Here is a 23,188-nt window from a genome sequence, read left to right as displayed (position 1 = left end):
GGCTTTCCATTCGATGGCACCTACAATTTGCATTGCAATTGCACCAGTGAGCTTTTTAGGTGTCTGTAAGAGGGGCATTCTTCCCACTGAATCCCAGAGGAATTGGTTTTAGCAGGGCTTCCCTGAGATCTAAAAATTATTTCAGGGGTTCCTCTAGATCAGCCTTTCTCAACCTTTTCAACACAGGGGAACGATTGAAATAACCTTTTAGTCTCAGGAAGCCCCTTCTAAAAATGACTATATCTCCAACTCATGATACATTAGTGTGATGGTCAGTGGGAATAATGCTCCATATACTTGTGGATATTGGGAAGAATTACCCCCTTACAGATAGCTAAAAATTTCAATGGTTCATGGGAACTTATCTGAGAGGAAGAAATTGCTCATTGCTCAAGAAACTCCTGGCGACCTCTGCAGGAACCCTAAAGTGGTTGTAAACCCTTACAAACCACTTTGACCTACAGGTAAGCCTAGATTAAGGCTTACCTGTAGGTCCAAGAAATATCTGTTAAACCTACACGGTTTAGGAGATATTTGCCAAAACTCAGGCACCGCTGTCTATGGTGCATGCGCCGTAGACAGCGGCGCGCAGGCGATATGCCGCGAGTGGCGGCTCCTGTGCGCGTGCGTGCGAGTGACATCATTGCGGCTTCATCGAATGACAGCGGCGGAGCAGCGAGACCCACCGAGAAGATGGATGCTCCGGACTACAGGGGACAGCGGTGACTTCGCTGGCTCCTGTGTCAGGTAAGTGACACATAATGGTTTACTATGCGATGCATATTAGTCCATTATGCTTTACCTTTGCAGGGAATCAAAGAGGATGTAAACTCATCAGGGTTTACTTCCTCTTGAGGTTCCATATAACCCTGGTTGAGAAACCCTGCTCCAGGGCAAACACTTTGAGAAAGACTGCTGGAGTCCCTTTTTACCATAACCTGTATGATTATAATGTCTCATTGGGTCCCAAGACATACTCCATAGAAGCCATGGTTTCCATACATTGCACTGATGATGACCAAAAAGCCTGAAAGAGCTGTATACAGTTTGGAATTAATCTTCTGCAATGAGGTTCAAGCTTCTTATTTTTTAAATACGTAATGGTATGAGACATGTGAATATCTTCTGTTCTAGGTAGACTTTATTTTGCTATGTACTAGGGCCTTTTGATCACTTTGGTCCCTTCTCACCATAACCTGTACGGTTATACTGTCTCATCATACGGTTATAATGTCTCATCAATGGGTCCCAAGCCTTACTCCATAGAAGCCATGGTTTCCCCACACTGCATTGATGATGGCCAAAAAGTCTGAGACAGATGTATGCAGTTTGGAATTTGAGGGCTTTTTGCTTCCTGTAGTCCAACCATTCTCAACCAGGGATTAATGGAACCCTAGGGTTTCTCCAGAGGTTGTTATGGCTTCCATGAGCTGTGGCTGATTGAATACCCATTTGAAGATGCCTACATAGTCCCGAGGCCAACGCCACTTGGTAACTATAGTGGTACAAATCCAATGATCTTTTTAGCTGTCTATAAGGAGGCATTATTTCCACTGACCTCCAAAGAATTGGTTTTAGAAGGGGTTCATTGAGACCTGAAAATTATTTCAAGAGATCCTCTAGAGCAGGGATCTCCAAACTATGGCCCTCCAGCTGATGACCTACAGGTCCCATGCGGCATTGTAAAACTCTCACATTCACAGACATGACTAGGCATGATGGGAATTGTAGTTCCTGAACAATTGAAGGGCCATAGTTTGAAGACCCTGTTCTAGAGTAAACACTTTGATTAAAGCTGCTGTAGTCTCTTCTCACTATGCCTATATGGTTATTTTGTCTCATTGGGTCCCAAGCCCTACTCCATAAAATCCATGGTTTCCATACACTGCATTGACGATGACCAAAAAGCCCAAAATAGCTGTCTACAGGCTGGAATTAATTATCTGAAATGAGGAATAAACCTATTATTTTGGGGATTTGTGATTGACTGAGACCTAAATATCTGCTGTTCAAGGAAGACTTTACTGTGTTATGTGCTGATGCAGTGGGAAGGCTTTTTCATTGATTTGGTTCCTTCTCACCATAACCTGTACGGTTATATTGTCTCATCGTTTGGTCCAAAGCCTTACTCCCTAGAAGCCATGGTTTCCACACACTACACTGATAATGGCCAAAAAGCTTGAAACAAGCTGCATGTGGTTTGGAACTCGAGTACTGTTTGCTTCCTGTAGTTCAACCATTCCCAACCATGGTTCTGTGGGACCCTAGGGTTTCTCCATAGGTTGTTAGGGGTTCCTTGAGCCATGGCTGATTGAGCTCCCATCGTTCCAGGCCCAACATCACTTGGTAATTTCCGCGGAATGACATCAGTGATCTTTTAGCTTTTTGTAAGGGGGGCATTTTTCCCACTGACCCCCGAGGAATTTGATGTAGCAGGGGTTCATCAAGATTTGAAAATTATTTCAAGGAATCCTCTAGGGTGAACACTTAAAGTAAGGTGGTTGTTGTCCCTTCTCACCATGCCTATATGGTTATTTTGTCCCATTGGGTCCCAAGTCATACCACATAGAAGCCATGGTTTCCATACTTTGGATCGATGATGACCAAAAGGCCAGAAAGCTGTCTACTTTTAATCTTCTGAAATGAAGACTAATTCTCTTATTTTTGGGATACATGATGGAATTAGACGTGAATATCTTCTGTTCTAGGAAGACTTTATTGTGTTATGTGCTGATTCAGTTGGAGGACTTTGGATCCTTCTCAGCACAACGAGTACAGTTATATTGTCTTGTTTTTTTGGTCCCAAACCTTACTCTCTAGCAGTCATGGTTTCCACACACTGCACTGACGATGGCCAAAAAGCCTGAAACAGCTGTATGTTGTTTGGAAGTGGAGGTATTTTTGTTTTAAACCATTCCCAAGCACTGTTTTTAAGGGTTGCATTCTTCCCACTGGCCCCATAATTGGTTTTACATGGGATTCCCTGAGACTTGAAAACGATTTCAAGGGTTCCTCTAGGGCAGCGTTCTCCAAAATGCAGCCCGGGGCTTGGTGCGGTCTTTAGTGCCCTCGGGGCACTATTTTATCCACTGACACCAACATTGGGGCCTAATTCCTGTCGCTGACACCAGCAGTGGGGCACTATTCCTCCCACTGACACCATCAAAAGGGCACAATTTCTCCAATTGGCACCAATGATGGGGCAAAATTCCTTCCATTGATACCATTGATGGGACACTATTCTTCTACTGACTCCAAAGATGGGGGATTGTTTACTCCCACTGGATGCCAGGACATTTTCTACTCTCACTGACATTTTCTACTCCCTTTAAACAACCCGGGGGGCTTGGTGCGGTCTTTTGCTTGGCTTCATCCGACCCTTGGGGCACTATTTTATCCACTGATACAAACAATGGGGCATAATTCCTGTCGCTGACACCAGCAGTGGGGTACTATTCCTCCCACTGACACCATCAAAAGGGTACAATTTCTCCCACTGGTACCAACAATGGGGCACAATTCCTTCCATTGACACCAACGATGGGGCACAATTCCTTCCATTGACACCAACGATGGGGCACAATTCCTTCCATTGACACCAACGATGGGGCACAATTCCTTCCATTGACACCAATGAAGGAGCACAATTCCTTCAAATGAACAGCAACAATGGGCCACTATTCCTCCCACTGACACCAATGAAAGGGCACAATTTCTCCAATTGGCACCAATGATGGGGCAGAATTCCTTCCATTGATGGGACACTATTCTTCTACTGACTCCAAAGATGGGGGGTTGTTTACTCCCACTGGATGCCAGGACATTTTCTACTCCCAATGGCCCCAGTCCAGTCTCCTAAGGTCTGAAGAACAGCAAAGTGGCCCATTGTTTAGAACATTTGGAGACCCCTGCTCTACTGTAGTCCCTTCTCACCGTACCTGTATTGCTATCCTGTCTCCGACAGCTTATCTTCTAAATTCTCATTGGTGTACACCTTCTTCACAAGGCATATTTTCGTAGGCCCCCCGAGGCCGAAGAAAAAGCCCTAGAAGTCTAGAAGGCTCGTAGTCTATAAACAATTGCAAGGGCAGATGAGAGCGATAAAAAAAATAACGATTCCAACAGATAAAGCGTACGTATTGACCGTCTACCGGCGGTGTCAGACGCTGTTTTGCATGCAGACGAGATCGTGTTCCTGCGCCGCTGTCCTTTAAACAACCTTTGTGGCCCAGAATGCACTTAACATGCACAGGAACGAGAAGGCGGGCGATGATTTATTCTCCCTGGTAGTGTATGCCGATGGAGCTTTTTAAGAGTTGCAGCTTTTGGCGAAGGCTGACAGGCCAATCTTAATTAAGATTCATTATATGGAGAGTCTCGGGGAATGGAGGTCAGCGGGGCTTGTTGTGGAGTCTAAGGCTGGCCCCTGCCCCTCCCGGCTTTCAATCAAAGGCAGACGAGAGAAGAGAAGAGTACATTTCCAAATTGATTTTTTTATAAATTGCTCTTATTGCTTGATATCTGGAGATGGGGGGGAAAAAATGGAAGCAGAGATTGTACGTGGGCCAGATCCCAAGTGCGTGCTATGTGTGATAAATGCATTGAATCCCAAACCCCCACCCTTCAAGCTTTGGACTAATCTGTATAGATATATAATCCAGCCAAACAGCAAATATATAGCTGAAACAGACACTGTATATAGGAACTGTACTATATGCCAAAACCTCATCTGTTGTGCTATATGGACACCTTCCACGCCTTGAAGTTCTGCAGACTCCATTCCATGACCTAACAGCACTGTGCTGGTGATGGGATGATGGGAAGCCTCGATTTTCTCCATCCTAAAACCTCTCAAAGCCCAAATGAACTTTCAGTTTAAATAAGCTAAATACAATCCAGGAGCATCAAAACAAGAGGCGTGCAAAGTCTTATGCCGCGTACACACGATCGGAAATTCGGCTAGCAAAAGACAGATGAGAGCTTCAAATCGGAAAATGCGACCGTGTGTATGCTCCATCGGAATTTTGCTGGCCGAATTTCCGATGGAAAAAGTTTTGATCGGAAATCCTGATCATCTGTAGCAATTCCAACGTGCAAAATGCCTACGCATGCTCGGAAACAATTCGACGCATGCTCGGAAGCATTAAACTTAATTTTCTCGGCTCGTCGTAGTGCTGTACGTTCTTGGCGGTCGAAAGTTCAGGGAACTTTTGTGTGACCATGTGTATGCAAGTCAAGTTTGAGCAGAATTCCGTCGGAAAAATCATCATAGCTTTTTCCGACGGGAATTCCGAGTGTGTGTACGCCGCATTACAGTCAATGTTCTTTAGAAAGCAGCCACAGCCCGAGTAAGAAAAAAATCCTCTCCCCTGCCAGCATGCTGCAAGGAAGCAGTGGTCTATCTAAAGAGGTTCAGCACGCCCCCTGCTGAGGCAGACCTCTGCAATCAGAAAACCTCATGGTGATTGGAGAGCTCTGGCTTTTGACTCATCAGGGGGTGTGTCAGACTTCTGCAAAGAGACCACTGCTTCTACACAGAGAGCAAGGGTCCTTCTCTGCAGCATGCCAGCAGGAGACAGATCTTTCCTTGGCAATGGTTGCTTTCCAAAGAAAATGAACTGTAAGATTTGGAATACTTTTTGCTTTGATGCACCTGGGATGTATTTTAGCTCGATTAAACTGTGGCTCTTTCAATATCTTAACAAGTATGCATGAAAATTCTTGATACGTTTTATATTGTACAGCTACAGTTAAATGTTTCAGAAAAGCTCCACCTTTTACCATTAAAATGCTTGCTTATTTTTTCTTCTCCTTCCTTCCTCTGTCTTCTACCTTCATCTTTTCTTCTTTTTACTTCTTGCATCTTCATTCTTCTTCCTTCTGCTTCCTTATTTCTTCTTATCATACTATAGGGAGACTGTTAGGTGCTGGAGGCATTATAGACTGCTTGCGGCTCTGCAGCAGGACGGGTGGCATTGTGAAGGCTGTGGGCACTGTGGACCACTATGGGAGGTTGGGCGGCACCGTGGAAGGTTGGGGAACAGTGTGGAAGCTGAGAAATCTCAGGGGGCCCTGTGGGCCAATATTGGAGATTGGGGGGCACAATGGGAAGCTGGGTTGCACTGTATGAGGTTGGGGGTCCCTGTGGAAGCTGAGGACTCTTGAGGGCAATGGGGGCCACTATGGGAGGTTGGAGGGCACTATGGAGTGCCTAGGCAGCACTGTGGGAGGTTAGGGTTCACTGTGGAGACTGAGGACTCTCAGGGGGCCTGGAGTCACTGTGGTCCACTGTAGGAGGCTGGGGGGCACTGTGGGAGGCTGGTGGGCACTGCGGGGGCTGAGGGCTATCAGTGGGCCTGGAGGCACCGTGGTGCACTATGGAATATTGGGGGGCACTGTGGGACTCTGGGCAGCACTTTGGGAGCTTGGGGGACACTTTGGAGGCTGAGGGCTCTCTGGGGGGCACTGTGGGACACTATGAAAAGTTGGGGGTATGATGTGAACAAGGAGGTACTATGTGAAGGGATCTGCAGCTGGCCTGGTAGAGGGGAGGCTGTGGCCACGGCCTGATGGTTAAGAACCACTGCTCTATACGCTACTAGAAGGAATAGCTGGAGTACATCAGGACTCAAAACCCCATAAAAATAAATATCAAATCCTTTTTTTATTTATAAATGGTTCCTCTTCTTTTATTTCCAGCCAGAGTCAGAATGCAGAAGGAGAAAGGGGAAGAGGCTTTGTTCTATGTTGGTGTCGATGTGGGAACGGCGAGCGTGCGTGCGGCTTTGGTGAACCAGGCTGGGACAGTGGTTGACCAGGCAGAAGAGCCTCTGGAAATTTGGGAGCCTCGACCTGACCACTATGAGCAATCATCCGCCGACATCTGGAAGGCGTGCTGTGCTGTCACCAAGGTATTTATAGTCATCCTTGGGAGATGATGCTCTGATCTTTAGGGGAAGATGTTTTGCTCAAAATATACATTTTGACCGGAATGGCCTTTAAACAGCAAAGCTAATTATAAGACAATAATTACGTTCCATTAAAGGGAAACTCCATTGAATTTTTAATGTGGACATATTCTGAGCCAATAATTAAATTTTTACCTTTTTTCATGCATCTGCCACATTTTCCATGATCGTTATACTGTATTTTTTTAAATGCTTTCATGTATGCAGATGTGTAGGGTCTTTCTCTGATGGTCATTTGTAGGCCACAGGAATCATTCAGCCCCCCCCCCCCCCCCCCTCCAGTTCAACAACTGCTGAGATAAAATCTTCAACACATAGGGAGTATGTGATGATTGTTTTGAATCAGTGGAGTTGGCTGGTAGACTTGTGTAGCCGATGACATTTGGGACCAAACGTCACACGCTTGTAAATTTAGTTTTTGGCCTCAGAACAGTAAAGGTTCTGAGGGTTAATTGTGTAGGTAGGCCTTAACACCAGTCTGGCCAGGCTATGTTTGGAAGTTCTGCCTGGTCATGTGGACGGTGAGGTGCACATGACAGGCTAGAACCAAGTCTGGTTGGATGTTTGGGTATTTGGGTATCGGCCTTATCGGAGCCAATCAGTGGGAGTGCCGGGGCCCGCTGAGGTGTCTGGGAAGGGGTACTTAAATAGGTGTGGGTCACGTGTTCGGGGTTCCGAAGTTGTTCGAGAGACCCGTGTGGCCTGGTCTGGTTCCAGGACCGGGGTAGCCCCGTGAGGGGTCCCGATCACGGGGTGTTCGACACCCCGCAACATGTTCCTGTTGGTGGGCCCTGATAGACCTGCCTGGTCTGGGGTAGGGATTCCGTCCATTCCCGAGTATCGGAACCTGCTGGTCCGAGGCACAGTAACTGAGGGAGGATTCAAGGTGTCCGGGTGTGCTCTCGGCTTGGAGGGACACCGCAACTCATGGAAGTGACCGGGGGAGGACTCTTCGGAGGAGGGCCAGCAAGTGGCATCCTGAGAAGTGCCTGGTTACTGAGTTGAGAAGGACATTGACGAATTCACGTTTTTTCCAGTACCATAAAGGAGACAGGAAACGTTCCAGGTACAGAGGAAAAAGGTTCCTGGTTGCCCTTAGTTATTTTGTTCAAGTTTGAGTCAATGTGCTGACTGCCATGATCTCTGGCTAGAGATCTGTTCAGCCTTGAAGTATCCAGCTGCGAGTGGCTACTCTCTGGGTGGAAATAGAGACTTTGCTGGACCTGCAGTTCAAGGTGCCTAAGTTCTTCACCCGTGCCCTCTGTTCCCTAAGAGACTTAGAACTTGAAAGTTCTACTGCAAAATAAAACCTTTTTGAAAGGACTTTATCAGTGTCCGTGTAGAAGTCGTTGGGTATCAACCCTGGGAACCCCTAGATGCGGAGGAGCAGGCCAAGAGCAGGTAACCGGTAAGCCCATTAAGTCAAGGCCACCTTTAAACGGGTTATGGCCGCTACACTTGTATTCTGGAAAAGGAGCAGTAAAGTGCAATTGCTGTACAACACTACTGTGACAGACTGCCTGGCACCCAGCCTGGGTGCTTCCGCCAAGATCTTCCTCCACTTTAGAACCAGGAACCGGGTAATAAAGTTGAGAACTGCACATAAGAACTGGACGACACTAGCTTAGGTGCAAACTGGAACTGACTTTATTGTAAATTCGCACAGAATATAGACCACACAAAATCAGGTTAGAGCTTGATCACATTATCCTAAACAAAGCAAACTGTAAACAGTAATCTCATCAGTACATCTGATGGACAGCCAACATAAACATAAGCAATGATCTAATTAACAGCTAGTCACCTAGACAAACCTAGGTGACTCAGGTCAGTGCCCACCCAGATAGTTCGGCAGCAGTATTCAAGAAGACTCACGGCTGTCCAAATCTCATTAGCCAGCTTTCTTTTCACATCTTCTCACCGAGTTTCAAATTGGCAGAGACCATCATGGCTTCTTTGACTATTAAATGTGGTAATTACTTCTTGCATTATATAACAGGACATCTTCCAGAATGCTTGTAGCTCCCTCAAATGCCCGGGCCCATAGTCAGTAAGCAAGAGGCTACCATGTAGTCCCCTCCAAAAGCCCCCTGTCCCGGTTGGGTCTGGCACAACTACTAAGCGCAAAAAAATTTAATAGAGAGTATTTATTTACCTAAATGTTAGATAAATTGGGGATATTTGGGCAAAAGTTTGCCATTTAATCAAAATATGTTGGAACCAATGTAAAAGTCACCTGAGGGTTAGGACCCTTTCACAAGGGCTGTCCGGCCCGGTCCGCCTGTCCGTTTTTTCAGGCGGACCTGATCAAGTCATCCATTCACCCTTATGGAGCGGCAGATGTCGGTGGTGACTTGTCTGCTGACATCCGCTGCTATCCAGTCCTGTTCACAAAATCCAGGTGGATGGTGGTCCTGTTTTCCATCCGTCTGGCGGATGGGATCGAATGAGGATGGATGGGATCATCCGATCTCCCCATAGAGGAGAGCGGGACTCTGTCCATCTCCACTGTGCTCAGCCAGCAGAGATGGACAATGGGAGATCAGCGGAGCGGGTGATCGGCGGAGCGGGGGGGGGGAGAAATCAGCAGAGCTGGAGATCAACGGAGCAGGGGGGGGATCAGCAGAGCGGGGGATCAGCAGAGCGGGGGGGGGGAAATCAGTGGAGCTGGAGATCAACAGAGCAGGGGGGATCAGCGGAGCGGGGGATCAGCGGAGCGGGGGATCAGCAGAGCGGGGAATCAGCAGAGCGATTTCCCCCCCCCCCCCCACTGAGCAATCAGAGTCTGTCAAAATGGATTCTGCCCTGTGTGAAAGGGGCATTAGGAGATCTCCTTCCAACTATCCTTGGTCTGTTCTTGTTTCAAAAAATAGCCCCTTGTTATCTGTCTTATTTTATATTTATTTTCAGAAAACGGAGATCGAAAAAAAATAAAAATGACCGGGCAATGATGGGTTAACTTTAGAACAAAAATTGAATCTGAGCTGAAAATATTTGTGTTGCGTGCAGCGGCTTTTACAACATGCTGGAAAGTATCTCCTGGATGTAGAATGGCATTGATTCCCTTCTCTGTGGTGTAACTGGCATGGCTACCATTCCTTGCACTGACCGCGGCTAGCAAGCCTGGAACAGCTGCAGTGCAGGTGGCTCTGTAATATTAGAGGTCATCAATGCTATGAATGTGCCGTTTGGGATGCCCAGTTGTCCACTGAGGCATAGAGGAATGATTTGCATGGCTCCGCCCACTCTCCTGAAATTATGAATGGGACCATTTATTTTGGACTTGAATGAATTGAAATTACAACTAATGGCTCCTGTATGACAGTTTGAAAAAGTACCAAATCCAGATACTTTGTGATAGAAAAAAATTCCTTTTACTTCCCCTGATCGAGCCAAATCCTCCTTCATTTCTATCTGAAAAGTTCCCCCTCCCAGACCCTGCAGATCACAGTGGGAGCGTTTCAGCAGTCAATCCAGATTGTTCAGACAGGAGATAGAGCGATACAAAGTAACATTGTTTATAAACATTGTTCAGACAGGAAGATAGAGAGATACAAAGTAACATTGTTTATAAACATGAGACAGCAAGATACAAAGTAACATTCTGTATAAATATTGTTCAGACTGGAGAGAGATACAAAGTAACATTGTTTATAAACATTGTTCAGACCGGAGATAGAGAGATACAAAGTAACATTGTTTATAAACATTGTTCAGACAGGGGATTGAGAGATGCAACGTAACATTTTTCAGACAGGAAGATAGAGAGATACAAAGTAACATTGTTTATAAACATGAGACAGCAAGATACAAAGTAACATTCTGTATAAATATTGTTCAGACTGGAGAGAGATGCAAAGTAACATTCTGTATAAATATTGTTCAGACTGGAGAGAGATACAAAGTAACATTGTTTATAAACATTATTCAGACCGGAGATAGAGAGATACAAAGTAACATTGTTTATAAACATTGTTCAGACAGGGGATTGAGAGATGCAACGTAACATTTTTCAGACAGGAAGATAGAGAGATACAAAGTAACATTGTTTATAAACATGAGATGGCGAGATACAAAGTAACATTCTGTATAAATATTGTTCAGACTGGAGAGAGATACAAAGTAACATTGTTTATAAACATTGTTCAGACAGGAGATTGAGAGATACAAAGTAACATTGTTTATAAACATTGTTCAGACCGGAGATAGAGAGATGCAAAGTAACATTGTTTATAAACATTGTTCCTAAAGCAACCTAACAAGTACAAAAAATGTTTTTTTTATTTAATTTTAATAAAATATGTTCCCATATAATCCCTTATTAACACTTGTTTTACCCCAATAAATCTTAATTACCTCTGTCTTCCCCTTTATTTTCCTGCAGATTAAATAACATTTAAACTTTTTTTTTTTTTCTTTTTATTCGCTTTTTTTCATTTCTTAGTGTTGCAAAGTGCAAAAAAAAAAAATTAATTTGTAAATAAACTTTGATACACTTTGTACCAGAATCATAATATTAGTGTCATTTTAAACACGGCAGATTATAGAATAAAATGTATTCTTTTTATCTGAAATAAAATGTTTTTTTTTTTAAACGAACCCTCATCAAACAGAAAAAAAAAAAAAAAAAAAAGGTGTTTTTTTGATGTGTTTTGTTTATGAACTGCATAAGGCCGCGTACACACGGGCGGACTGTATGGCCTACTTAGTCCGTCATACAATCCGTCGGACAGTCCGTCATACTTTCGAATGAACGGACTTGACCACACACGGATGCACAAACAGTCCGCTGAAAGTTTGCGCGATGACGTGTACAGCACGTACGATGGGACTAGAAATAGGAAGTCCAATACACAGCAATGCAACCTTCCGCCGTGTAAATCCTTTCTGAGCATGCGCCATTCTTAGTCCGTCCAACTAGCCTACTGACGAGCGGATTGTCCGCTGAAACCAAAGTATGACGGACAGAATTACGTAAATTCCGAAATACTTAGTACGCCAGACTGCACGCTGAAATGTGTTTCGACGGACTAAGTAGGCCATACAGTCCGCCCGTGTGTACGCGGCCTAACATAAAACATCTTTTGCAAAACAATATCACCAGAGAAGTCCATGTTTGTAAATGTACATTATACGGTGCATCTGGAAAGTATTCACAGCGCTTCACTTTTTCCACATTTTGTTATGTTACAGCCTTATTCCAAAATAGATTAAATTCATTGTTTTCCTCAAAGTTCTACAAACAATATCCCAATAATGACGACGTTTTAAACGGAAAACTCCCGTGTACAGAAGTATTCGCAGCCTTTGCTCAATACTTTGGTGAAGCCTCTTTGGCGCCAATTACAGCCTCAAGTCATTTTTGAGTATGATGCCACAAGCTTGGAACGCCACGTTTTGTTTTGGGCAGTTTCTCCCATTCTTCTTTGCAGGACCTCTCAATCTCCGTCAGGTTGGATGGGGAGGGTCGGTGCACAGCCATCTTCAGATCTCTCCAGAGATGTTCAATCGGGTTGAAGTCGGGGCTCTGGCTGGGCCACTCGAGGACATTCACACAGTTGTCCCATCGCCACTCCTTTATCTTGGCTGTGTGGTTGGGGTCGTTGTCCTGCTGGAAGATGAACCTTCACCCCAGTCTGAGGTCCAGAACAAAATATTACAGCGCATACATGCAAAAAAAGACATTTACCTCCAGCAAAGGCTTATTTAAAACACCTAGACATTTTCAAAAAACATTATCAAAAAATATGGTCACACCATATATATGATGCTTAAGCCCACTCACTGTGACAAAGTACCCCATGATTAGTGGGTCCTACACTATCCACAGACTGGGAGATCCTGCTTCTCTGAACCACGGCAGCCTAAGCCCCTGTACACACGGTCGGAGATTCCGACAACCAAATCCGTCGGATTTTGTCCGAAACTGTTGCATACACACGGTCGGACGAAGTTGTCGGAAAATCAGATCGTTCAGAACGTGAGGACGTTATTTCGTTAGGACGGGACTACGTTCAGGCTAGTAGCCAATAGCTTTGATGTAGGAATTTGATCTGAGCATGCGTGGCACTTTGTCCGATCGGAATTCTCTACACATGATTGGAGTATGTCCAATAGGAGCATTTTGTTGGAAAATTTGGTCCGACGGAAACAGTCCGATGCATACCACACACAGTTGGAATATCCGACAAAACGCTCCGATCGGACACATTCCGTCGGAATCTCCGACCGTGTGTACAAGGGCATACACTCCTTCATTAGTACCTCTCATTAGTGTCCCCCTGTGTCATGGGTGGAGACCTCTAGTCCTCCCATAGAAAAGTGTATGGCTCCCATGGTTTAGAGCAGGGTTTCTCAACTCCAGTCCTCAAGGTGCCCCAACAGGTCATGTTTTCAGGCTTTCCATTATTTTACACAGTTGTTTTTTATCAGTTTCACTGCCTTAGTAATTACCAAAGCTGTTCCATCTGAGGGAAATCCTGAAAACATGACCTGTTGGGGGCGCCTTCAGGACTGGAGTTGAGAAACACTGGTTTAGAGAAGCAGGATCTCTCAGTCTATGGATAGTGTAGGGCCCACTAATCATGGGGTACTTTGTCGCAGTAAGTGGGCTTAACCACTTGACATCCACGCTATGGCCGAATGATGCCCGCAGCGCGGACCTGAATTCCCGGGAGGCCGCCATATGACGGGCTCCCCTGTGCACGCTCCCTGCGCACGCACTACAGGGCACGCTGAGAGCGCTGTGATCACTAAGTCAATGAGACTCAGGTGATCACCGATCCGAGTAAGGGGCCGGTCCCAGGCCCCTTACTATGTGATCAGTTGTCAGCCAATGATAGCTGATCACATGATCAAAGCAAAGGCTCGGTGATCTTTTTTTTTTTTTCTCCTCACGCTGACAGCGGATGAGCTGTCACTGGCTCATCTTAAAGGGACATCGGTCCTGAAAAGGAATCTAACAGTGCCCACAAGTGCCACCTATCAATTCCCACCAGTGGTGCCAATCAGTGCCACCTAGAAGTGCTGCCTATCGGTGTAACCGATCAGTTCCCATCACTACCACCCATCAGTGCCCATCACTGCCCATCAGTGCCGCCTCATCAGCGTACATTAATGTATAATTATTATTATTTTTTTTATTTGGGCTTTTTACATTTAAAAAATAAAAAATTAAAAATCATCAATGCCCATCAGTGCCACCTCATTAGTGCCACCTTATCAGTGCCCATCAGTGAAGCCTCATCAGAGAAGGTGAAAACGTACTTATTTACAAAATTTTATTTTGTAACAGTAACAAAGAAAAACTTTTTTTTATTTTTTGCTAAATATTTTTTTTTTGTTTAGCAAAAAATAAAAACCCCAGCGGTGATCAAATACCACCAAAAGAAATCTCTATTTGTTGGAAAAAAAAAAATCATGAAAATTTTGTTTGGGTACAGTGTAGCATGACGGCGCAATTGTCATTTAAAGAGCGACAGCGCTGAAAACTGAAAATTGGCCTGGGCAGGAAGGGGGTAAAAGTGCCCGGTAGTGAAGCGGTTAAGGACTGACATAAAAATGTACTTACTTTTTCCAAGTCTATCTAAAACTTTAAATAATAAAATTGTTCTGAAGTTAGCCATTCGTGGAAAGGTGCAAAGTGCACCACCTCTAAGAGAATCCACGTTGGCACACGTTGCTACTTGTCCTGCTTCCTGAAAGAGCCCAAAACCCCCTTTACGAATTCTGACCCCCAACCAGCCGCTCTGACCACACCGATCTTTATTTTGGCGTTGAAGCCTGACCTCCCCTCTCCTCCTGACCTCATTAATTTCCATCTTCCCCAGAGAAACTTTGGGGTCTCAGGGATGGCAGTTCTTTGAACTTGCCAAAGTTCAGATCTGAGGCCGGGAACAATGCGGGGGCCTTGTCAATGGCTGAAACATGTTTCCAAAAACAGCTTAACGAGGTAATTGGGCTCATTAGCCTAATTGTTTTCTTGCAGACGGTCTAAATTGTCCCGTTCACGTCGCTATTTCCCGCACGTTACACGGGAACTCCGACTAAAGTCCGTCCCAGTGCTGATGTGTAGTGATGGCCGAACGGTTCGCCCGGCGGTCGTTTCGCGGCGAATTTCCGACTTTCGCCGTCCGCGGGTTCGAACGCCTTTTTCCGTCGTTCGCCCCGGCGGACTTACGTGTTTAATGTATACAAGAACTTTAACCTTTCGTGACACGTTTATCATGTGTTACAGGACAACCAATTGAGACATGACAGCTCATGGACACTTGGACATTCCCCCTAACCTATAAATACACCCGATCCGGTGGCCATTTTACATTCTTTCTTCTGTCACTGTAGGGAAAGGATCCTGTGTGGAGTAGGGACAGAGAAAACGCTAGCTATTTGGTACACAAAAGTTCTTTTCAGGACTGGTATAGGTGTTAGGTCAGCAGCCTGAGTTTCTTTTGTCAGTTTAGATAAAGGGACAGAGCGCTGTATGCTGCTATTTTAGGGACAGCTCAGCCAGATTAGTCTTTCTTCATCATCATCATCATCATCATCATTAGCTGTTACTATCAGGTCCACAAAAGAGCTGTTCCAGCTAATCGTTCCAGCCTACTCTTTTTTGCCAATTTGTATAGGGACAGGCAGGAAGCAGTGTGTCAGGCAGTGAGGATAATTTTAAAGACTTGCTGTTACTATTAGTTCCACAAAGGTTCTTTTCAGGACTGGTATCAGTGGTACGGTAATAGGCTTGTACACGTATAATATTCTTTCTTCCAAATATAGAAAGAATATTATACTTGACTGCTGCCCTTCTGCTGCAGTCTGCTAATCATTCACAACTCACTTGTTCCACAAAGCTCTTTATCAGGACTGGTAACTTGGTCTGTCTAGGGTGCTACGGTACATAGGCTTGGGTGCGGTACAGTCTGCTGTTCTGTAAGGACCGCTATCGGTCCACAATACATAGGGTTGCCGTGCACTACTGCTGACCGCTGCCCTATACTGCAGCAGTCCTTCAGCGGTATAGGGACTGACGCACAGTCTGCTAAACACTAATACACAACCTGCTTGGTCCACAAAAGTTCTTATAAGGACTGGTAACTTGGTATAGGGTGCTACGGTACATAGGCCTGAGTGCAGTACAGTCTGCTGTTCTGTAAGGACCGCTATCGGTCCACAATACATAGGGTTGCCGTGCACTACTGCTGACCGCTGCCCTATACTGCAGCAGTCCTTCATTGGTATAGGGACTGACGTACAGTCTGCTAATCACTAACACACAACCTGCTTGGTCCACAAAAGTTCTTATAAGGACTGGTAACTTGGTATAGGGTGCTACGGTACATAGGCCTGAGTGCGTTACAGTCTGCTGTTCTGTAAGGACCGCTATCGGTCCACAATACATAGGGTTGCCGTGCACTACTGCTGACCGCTGCCCTATACTGCAGCAGTCCTTCAGCGGTATAGGGACTGACGCACAGTCTGCTAAACACTAACACACAACCTGCTTGGTCCACAAAAGTTTTTATAAGGACTGGTAACTTGGTATAGGGTGCTACGGTACATAGGCCTGAGTGCAGTACAGTCTGCTGTTCTGTAAGGACCGCTATCGGTCCACAATACATAGGGTTGCCGTGCACTACTGCTGACCGCTGCCCTATACTGCAGCAGTCCTTCATTGGTATAGGGACTGACGTACAGTCTGCTAATCACTAACACACAACCTGCTTGGTCCACAAAAGTTCTTATAAGGACTGGTAACTTGGTATAGGGTGCTACGGTACATAGGCCTGAGTGCGTTACAGTCTGCTGTTCTGTAAGGACCGCTATCGGTCCACAATACATAGGGTTGCCGTGCACTACTGCTGACCGCTGCCCTATACTGCAGCAGTCCTTCATTGGTATAGGGACTGACGTACAGTCTGCTAATCACTAACACACAACCTGCTTGGTCCACAAAAGTTCTTATAAGGACTGGTAACTTGGTATAGGGTGCTACGGTACATAGGCCTGAGTGCGTTACAGTCTGCTGTTCTGTAAGGACCGCTATCGGTCCACAATACATAGGGTTGCCGTGCACTACTGCTGACCGCTGCCCTATACTGCAGCAGTCCTTCATTGGTATAGGGACTGACGTACAGTCTGCTAATCACTAACACACAACCTGCTTGGTCCACAAAAGTTCTTATAAGGACTGGTAACTTGGTATAGGGTGCTACGGTACATAGGCCTGAGTGCGTTACAGTCTGCTGTTCTGTAAGGACCGCTATCGGTCCACAATACATAGGGTTGCCGTGCACTACTGCTGACCGCTGCCCTATACTGCAGCAGTCCTTCAGCGGTATAGGGACTGACGCACAGTCTGCTAAACACTAACACACAACCTGCTTGGTCCACAAAAGTTTTTATAAGGACTGGTAACTTGGTATAGGGTGCTACGGTACATAGGCCTGAGTGCAGTACAGTCTGCTGTTCTGTAAGGACCGCTATCGGTCCACAATACATAGGGTTGCCGTGCACTACTGCTGACCGCTGCCCTATACTGCAGCAGTCCTTCATTGGTATAGGGACTGACGTACAGTCTGCTAATCACTAACACACAACCTGCTTGGTCCACAAAAGTTCTTATAAGGACTGGTAACTTGGTATAGGGTGCTACGGTACATAGGCCTGAGTGCGTTACAGTCTGCTGTTCTGTAAGGACCGCTATCGGTCCACAATACATAGGGTTGCCGTGCACTACTGCTGACCGCTGCCCTATACTGCAGCAGTCCTTCATTGGTATAGGGACTGACGTACAGTCTGCTAATCACTAACACACAACCTGCTTGGTCCACAAAAGTTCTTATAAGGACTGGTAACTTGGTATAGGGTGCTACGGTACATAGGCCTGAGTGCGTTACAGTCTGCTGTTCTGTAAGGACCGCTATCGGTCCACAATACATAGGGTTGCCGTGCACTACTGCTGACCGCTGCCCTATACTGCAGCAGTCCTTCATTGGTATAGGGACTGACGTACAGTCTGCTAATCACTAACACACAACCTGCTTGGTCCACAAAAGTTCTTATAAGGACTGGTAACTTGGTATAGGGTGCTACGGTACATAGGCCTGAGTGCGTTACAGTCTGCTGTTCTGTAAGGACCGCTATCGGTCCACAATACATAGGGTTGCCGTGCACTACTGCTGACCGCTGCCCTATACTGCAGCAGTCCTTCAGCGGTATAGGGACTGACGCACAGTCTGCTAAACACTAACACACAACCTGCTTGGTCCACAAAAGTTTTTATAAGGACTGGTAACTTGGTATAGGGTGCTACGGTACATAGGCCTGAGTGCAGTACAGTCTGCTGTTCTGTAAGGACCGCTATCGGTCCACAATACATAGGGTTGCCGTGCACTACTGCTGACCGCTGCCCTATACTGCAGCAGTCCTTCATTGGTATAGGGACTGACGTACAGTCTGCTAATCACTAACACACAACCTGCTTGGTCCACAAAAGTTCTTATAAGGACTGGTAACTTGGTATAGGGTGCTACGGTACATAGGCCTGAGTGCGTTACAGTCTGCTGTTCTGTAAGGACCGCTATCGGTCCACAATACATAGGGTTGCCGTGCACTACTGCTGACCGCTGCCCTATACTGCAGCAGTCCTTCATTGGTATAGGGACTGACGTACAGTCTGCTAATCACTAACACACAACCTGCTTGGTCCACAAAAGTTCTTATAAGGACTGGTAACTTGGTATAGGGTGCTACGGTACATAGGCCTGAGTGCGTTACAGTCTGCTGTTCTGTAAGGACCGCTATCGGTCCACAATACATAGGGTTGCCGTGCACTACTGCTGACCGCTGCCCTATACTGCAGCAGTCCTTCATTGGTATAGGGACTGACGTACAGTCTGCTAATCACTAACACACAACCTGCTTGTTCCACAAAAGTTCTTATAAGGACTGGTAACTTGGTATAGGGTGCTACGGTACATAGGCCTGAGTGCGTTACAGTCTGCTGTTCTGTAAGGACCGCTATCGGTCCACAATACATAGGGTTGCCGTGCACTACTGCTGACCGCTGCCCTATACTGCAGCAGTCCTTCATTGGTATAGGGACTGACGTACAGTCTGCTAATCACTAACACACAACCTGCTTGTTCCACAAAAGTTCTTATAAGGACTGGTAACTTGGTATAGGGTGCTACGGTACATAGGCTTGAGTGCGGTACAGTCTGCTGTTCTGTAAGGACCGCTATCGGTCCACAATAGATAGGGTTGACGTGCACCACTGCTGACCGCTGCCCTATACTGCAGCAGTCCTTCAGCGGTATAGGGACTGACGTACAGTCTGCTAAACACTAATACACAACCTGCTTGGTCCACAAAAGTTCTTATAAGGACTGGTAACTTGGTATAGGGTGCTACGGTACATAGGCTTGAGTGCGGTACAGTCTGCTGTTCTGTAAGGACCGCTATAGGTCCACAATAGATAGGGTTGACGTGCACCACTGCTGACCGCTGCCCTATACTGCAGCAGTCCTTCAGCGGTATAGGGACTGACGTACAGTCTGCTAAACACTAATACACAACCTGCTTGGTCCACAAAAGTTCTTATAAGGACTGGTAACTTGGTATAGGGTGCTACGGTACATAGGCTTGAGTGCGGTACAGTCTGCTGTTCTGTAAGGACCGCTATAGGTCCACAATAGATAGGGTTGACGTGCACCACTGCTGACCGCTCACCTATACTGCAGCAGTCCTTCAGCGGTATAGGGACTAAGAGTTTTGTCACAGGGTCATTTAAAAAATGACATGCAGAGGAAGAGGCAGGCCCTTCCGCAGGGGTGGTAGGGGTAGGGCAGGAGCAACAGGCTTGAGCCAAAGTGGGAAGTTGCAGAAGGTGCGTTCAATTACTTTAAAGGATGCACCAGACTTGGTTGAGTGGCTCGCTCAGCCTTACTCTTCTGCACCCTCCTCATCCTCTCGATCTGCACCCTCTTCTTCACTCTCTGCTATGTGCACCCCCAAAGACACTACCACCAACAACACGACCACCACCACCACCACCACATACCTTCCGCTTGAGTCACTGGAATTATTTTCCGATCCATATCAAGAGGACATTTCTGATGCGCAGCCACTCTTGGTATTGGATCAGGAAGAGGAGGTAGCAACAAGCGCTACTCAGCAGTCTGACGCCAGTACCCAGATCAGCCCAAGGAGGAGGTTGGTCCCCGGTGTTGCTGCCTACTCTACTTATAGCGGTGGGGAAGGTGACGTTGATGATGACGTGTCTAGTGATGTCACGTGGGTGCCCACAAGAGAGGAAGAGGAGGGGAGTTCAGAGGGAGATATGGACCAGCAGATAGGGAGGAGAAGCAGCAATGACTTACATTGCACAGCAGGGACAAAGCAGACTGCAAATGTATCAGGAGCGAGTCATCGACCATGTACGGTCACATCTGGCGCTCCCAGGACACCGGCACATGGCTCCGCAGTGTGGGCTTTTTTTAACGTGTCCGCTGCTGACAATAGCGTTGCCATCTGCAATCTTTGCAGTCAACGCGTTAGTCGCGGTAAGCCCAATACTCACCTAGGGACGACCGCCTTAAGAAGGCACATGAGCAGCCATCACCGAGCCCAGTGGGAGCAACGGAACACACAAAGCCACACTGCAGGCTCTCACCGTCCAGCCTCGTCTTCTACTTCTCCTTCTCCTCTCTCCTCACAATTGTCCTCCACTCCACCTTCCATCACGCCAAGCTCACATTTTTCTGCAAAAAGGCAGGCTTCCGTGGGCCTAATGTTTGAGCGTAAAAAAATGATGACGCCGGATAACCCTCTTGCCCAACGGTTGGCGGCTGGCTTGTCAGAACTCATAGCCCGCCAACTACTGCCATATAAACTGGTGGACTCGGAGGCCTTTCGCAAATTTGTGGCCATTGGAACACCACAATGGAAGGTCCCAGGAAGGAAGTATTTCTCAGAGAAGGGCATCCCAGAGCTATATGGCCATGTTCAGCGGCAAGTGAATGTATCTCTGGCACACAGTGTCGGTGCCAAGATACATCTGACCACAGACACGTGGTCTAGCAAACACGGGCAGGGAAGGTATATCAGTTTTACTGCCCACTGGGTGAACCTTCTGACGGCCGTCAAGCATGTAACCCGTGGCACCCGTGTAGATTTGGTTTTACCGCCACGGATTGCATGCAGGCCTGACTCTTCTTCTCCTCCTCCTACTCCATCCTCCTCCCTCTCCTCCTCAGCTGCCTCCTCCTTTTCCGCTGCTAGCGTCTCTTCCACTGCACCGCCCAAGCTCCCCAGAACCTATTCCACATGCCAGGTGAGACGTTGCCATGCCGTGCTGCGTCTGTTGTGCCTGGAAGCAAAGAGCCACACTGGCCCGGCACTCCTTTCAGCTTTGCGTTCACAGGCAGATGAGTGGCTAACACCGCTCAATTTGACAGTTGGTAAAGTGGTGTGTGACAACGGTGCCAATCTGCTTAGCGCATTGAAACAGGGCAAAATCACGCACGTGCCGTGCATGGCACACGTCTTAAACTTGGTCGTGCAGCGATTCCTTGTCAAATACCCTGGGGTCCAGGACATCTTGCGGCAGGCAAGGAAAATCTCGGCCCATTTCAGAAGATCTTACACGGCCATGGCTCGCCTTGCTGACATTCAGCGGCGACACCATCTGCCGGTCAGACGTCTTATTTGCGATTGCCCGACGCGATGGAACTCAACCTTCTATATGCTTGATAGGCTGCTCCAGCAGAAACGTGCAGTTAACGTCTACCTGTATGAACTCTGCGAAAGAAACGGTTCTGGGGAGCTGGGTTTTTTTTCACCGCGCCAGTGGCTGCTCATGCGCGACACATGCAGACTTCTGCGGCCATTTGAGGAGATCACCAAACTGGTCAGTCGCAGCCATGGCGCCATCAGTGACATGGTACCTTATGCCTTCTTTCTGGAGCGTGCATTGCGTCGTGTCATTGATCAGGCTGTGGAGGAGCAGGAGCGGGAAGATGAGGAAGTCGCAATGCTGGATGAATTCCCAGGGGGGGCTACTCTATCTGAGACAAGTCAACAACAGGAGTCTGATGAGGAGTCAGAGGAGGATGGTGCCGGGGCGGATGAGCAGGAGCAAGAAGAGCATGCTTTAAACCTTTCTGGGATCCCTGTTGTGCGAGGATGGGGAGAGGAGAATGAAGAGGACGACATTATCCTGGATGATGAGCAGGAGCCAGGCCACCACACCGCTTCCACTTTAGTGCAAATGGGGGCCTTCATGCTCCAGTGTTTTAATAGGGACCCCCGTATAAAAAGCATGAGGGTCAAGGACCAGTACTGGGTGGCAACGTACTTAGACCCCCGGTACAAACACAAAATGGCGGAAATGTTACCGCCGTCGCAGAGGGCTGTCAGAATGCAGCACTTCCAGGCCTTGCTTCGAGAAATGCTGCATTCTGCTTTTGCGTGCGCTGGCAGAGGAGCAATTCCCACTCCCAGAGAAGGATTTGCGGGTACCAATCCAACAGCGCCTGCAAGAAGAGGCCGGTTTGAAGATGTGTTGGTGACTTCGGATATGAGGTCATTCTTTCAGCCGACCCATCGACAGGTGTCATCCGGATCCAGCATCAGGGAACGCCTAGACCGTCAGGTGTCCGACTACATTGGGTTAACGGCCGATGTGGACGCTCTGAGGAGTGATGAACCCCTAGACTACTGGGTGGGCAGGCTTGACCTCTGGCCAGAGCTTGCCCAATTTGCAATCGAACTGTTGGCTTGCCCCTCATCCAGTGTCCTGTCCGAAAGGACGTTCAGCGCAGCAGGGGGGATTGTGACCGATAAGCGTACTCGCCTAGCTCACCACAGTGTTAACTACCTCACATTTCTAAAAATGAATGAGGCATGGATCTCGGAGGAATTCAACACATGTGATCAGTAGACCATGTATATGTCTATAAACAATTTTTGGAATCAAGCACACAGACCTTCTTAATTCATTTGGCTCACTTCCCTGACCCAAAAAAGCACACCGTACTATATGCCCCTACCCTCCTCTTTGAAGAGGTTGAGCGGTGTCATATTTCTACTGGGGCTGCTTATTATGAGGGGTTCCCACCATCCCTGTGCTGTGCTGACTTCCTCCTGGGTGTTCTTATTATGAGGGGCTCCCACCATCCCTGTGCTGTGCTGACTTCCTCCTGGGGGTTCTTATTATGAGG

The 23,188-nt window shown here is 47.0% G+C and overlaps 1 protein-coding gene across 4 annotated transcripts in view; it reads left to right on the top strand.

The window, feature by feature from the left end:
• The window catches only part of FGGY (FGGY carbohydrate kinase domain containing), a 381,065-nt gene that overhangs the window by 5,231 nt on the left and 352,646 nt on the right, over positions 1-23,188 (top strand). For all 4 annotated transcript variants that reach the window (XM_077450606.1, XM_077450605.1, XM_077450604.1 and 1 more), the window contains exon 2: positions 6,700-6,911. In XM_077450606.1, the coding sequence (XP_077306732.1) occupies positions 6,711-6,911 (201 nt within the window). In that variant the 5' untranslated portion in view covers positions 6,700-6,710. The remainder of the gene's footprint in view (positions 1-6,699; positions 6,912-23,188) is intronic.

This window comes from Lithobates pipiens, unplaced genomic scaffold (assembly GCF_037356315.1).
Source record: "Lithobates pipiens isolate NorthernLeopardFrog02 unplaced genomic scaffold, aLitPip1_a1.2 Scaffold_23, whole genome shotgun sequence".
Classification (NCBI taxonomy): domain Eukaryota; kingdom Metazoa; phylum Chordata; class Amphibia; order Anura; family Ranidae; genus Lithobates; species Lithobates pipiens.
Note: the sequence above shows the minus strand (reverse complement) of the source record. Positions and strands in the feature narration are given on the sequence as shown.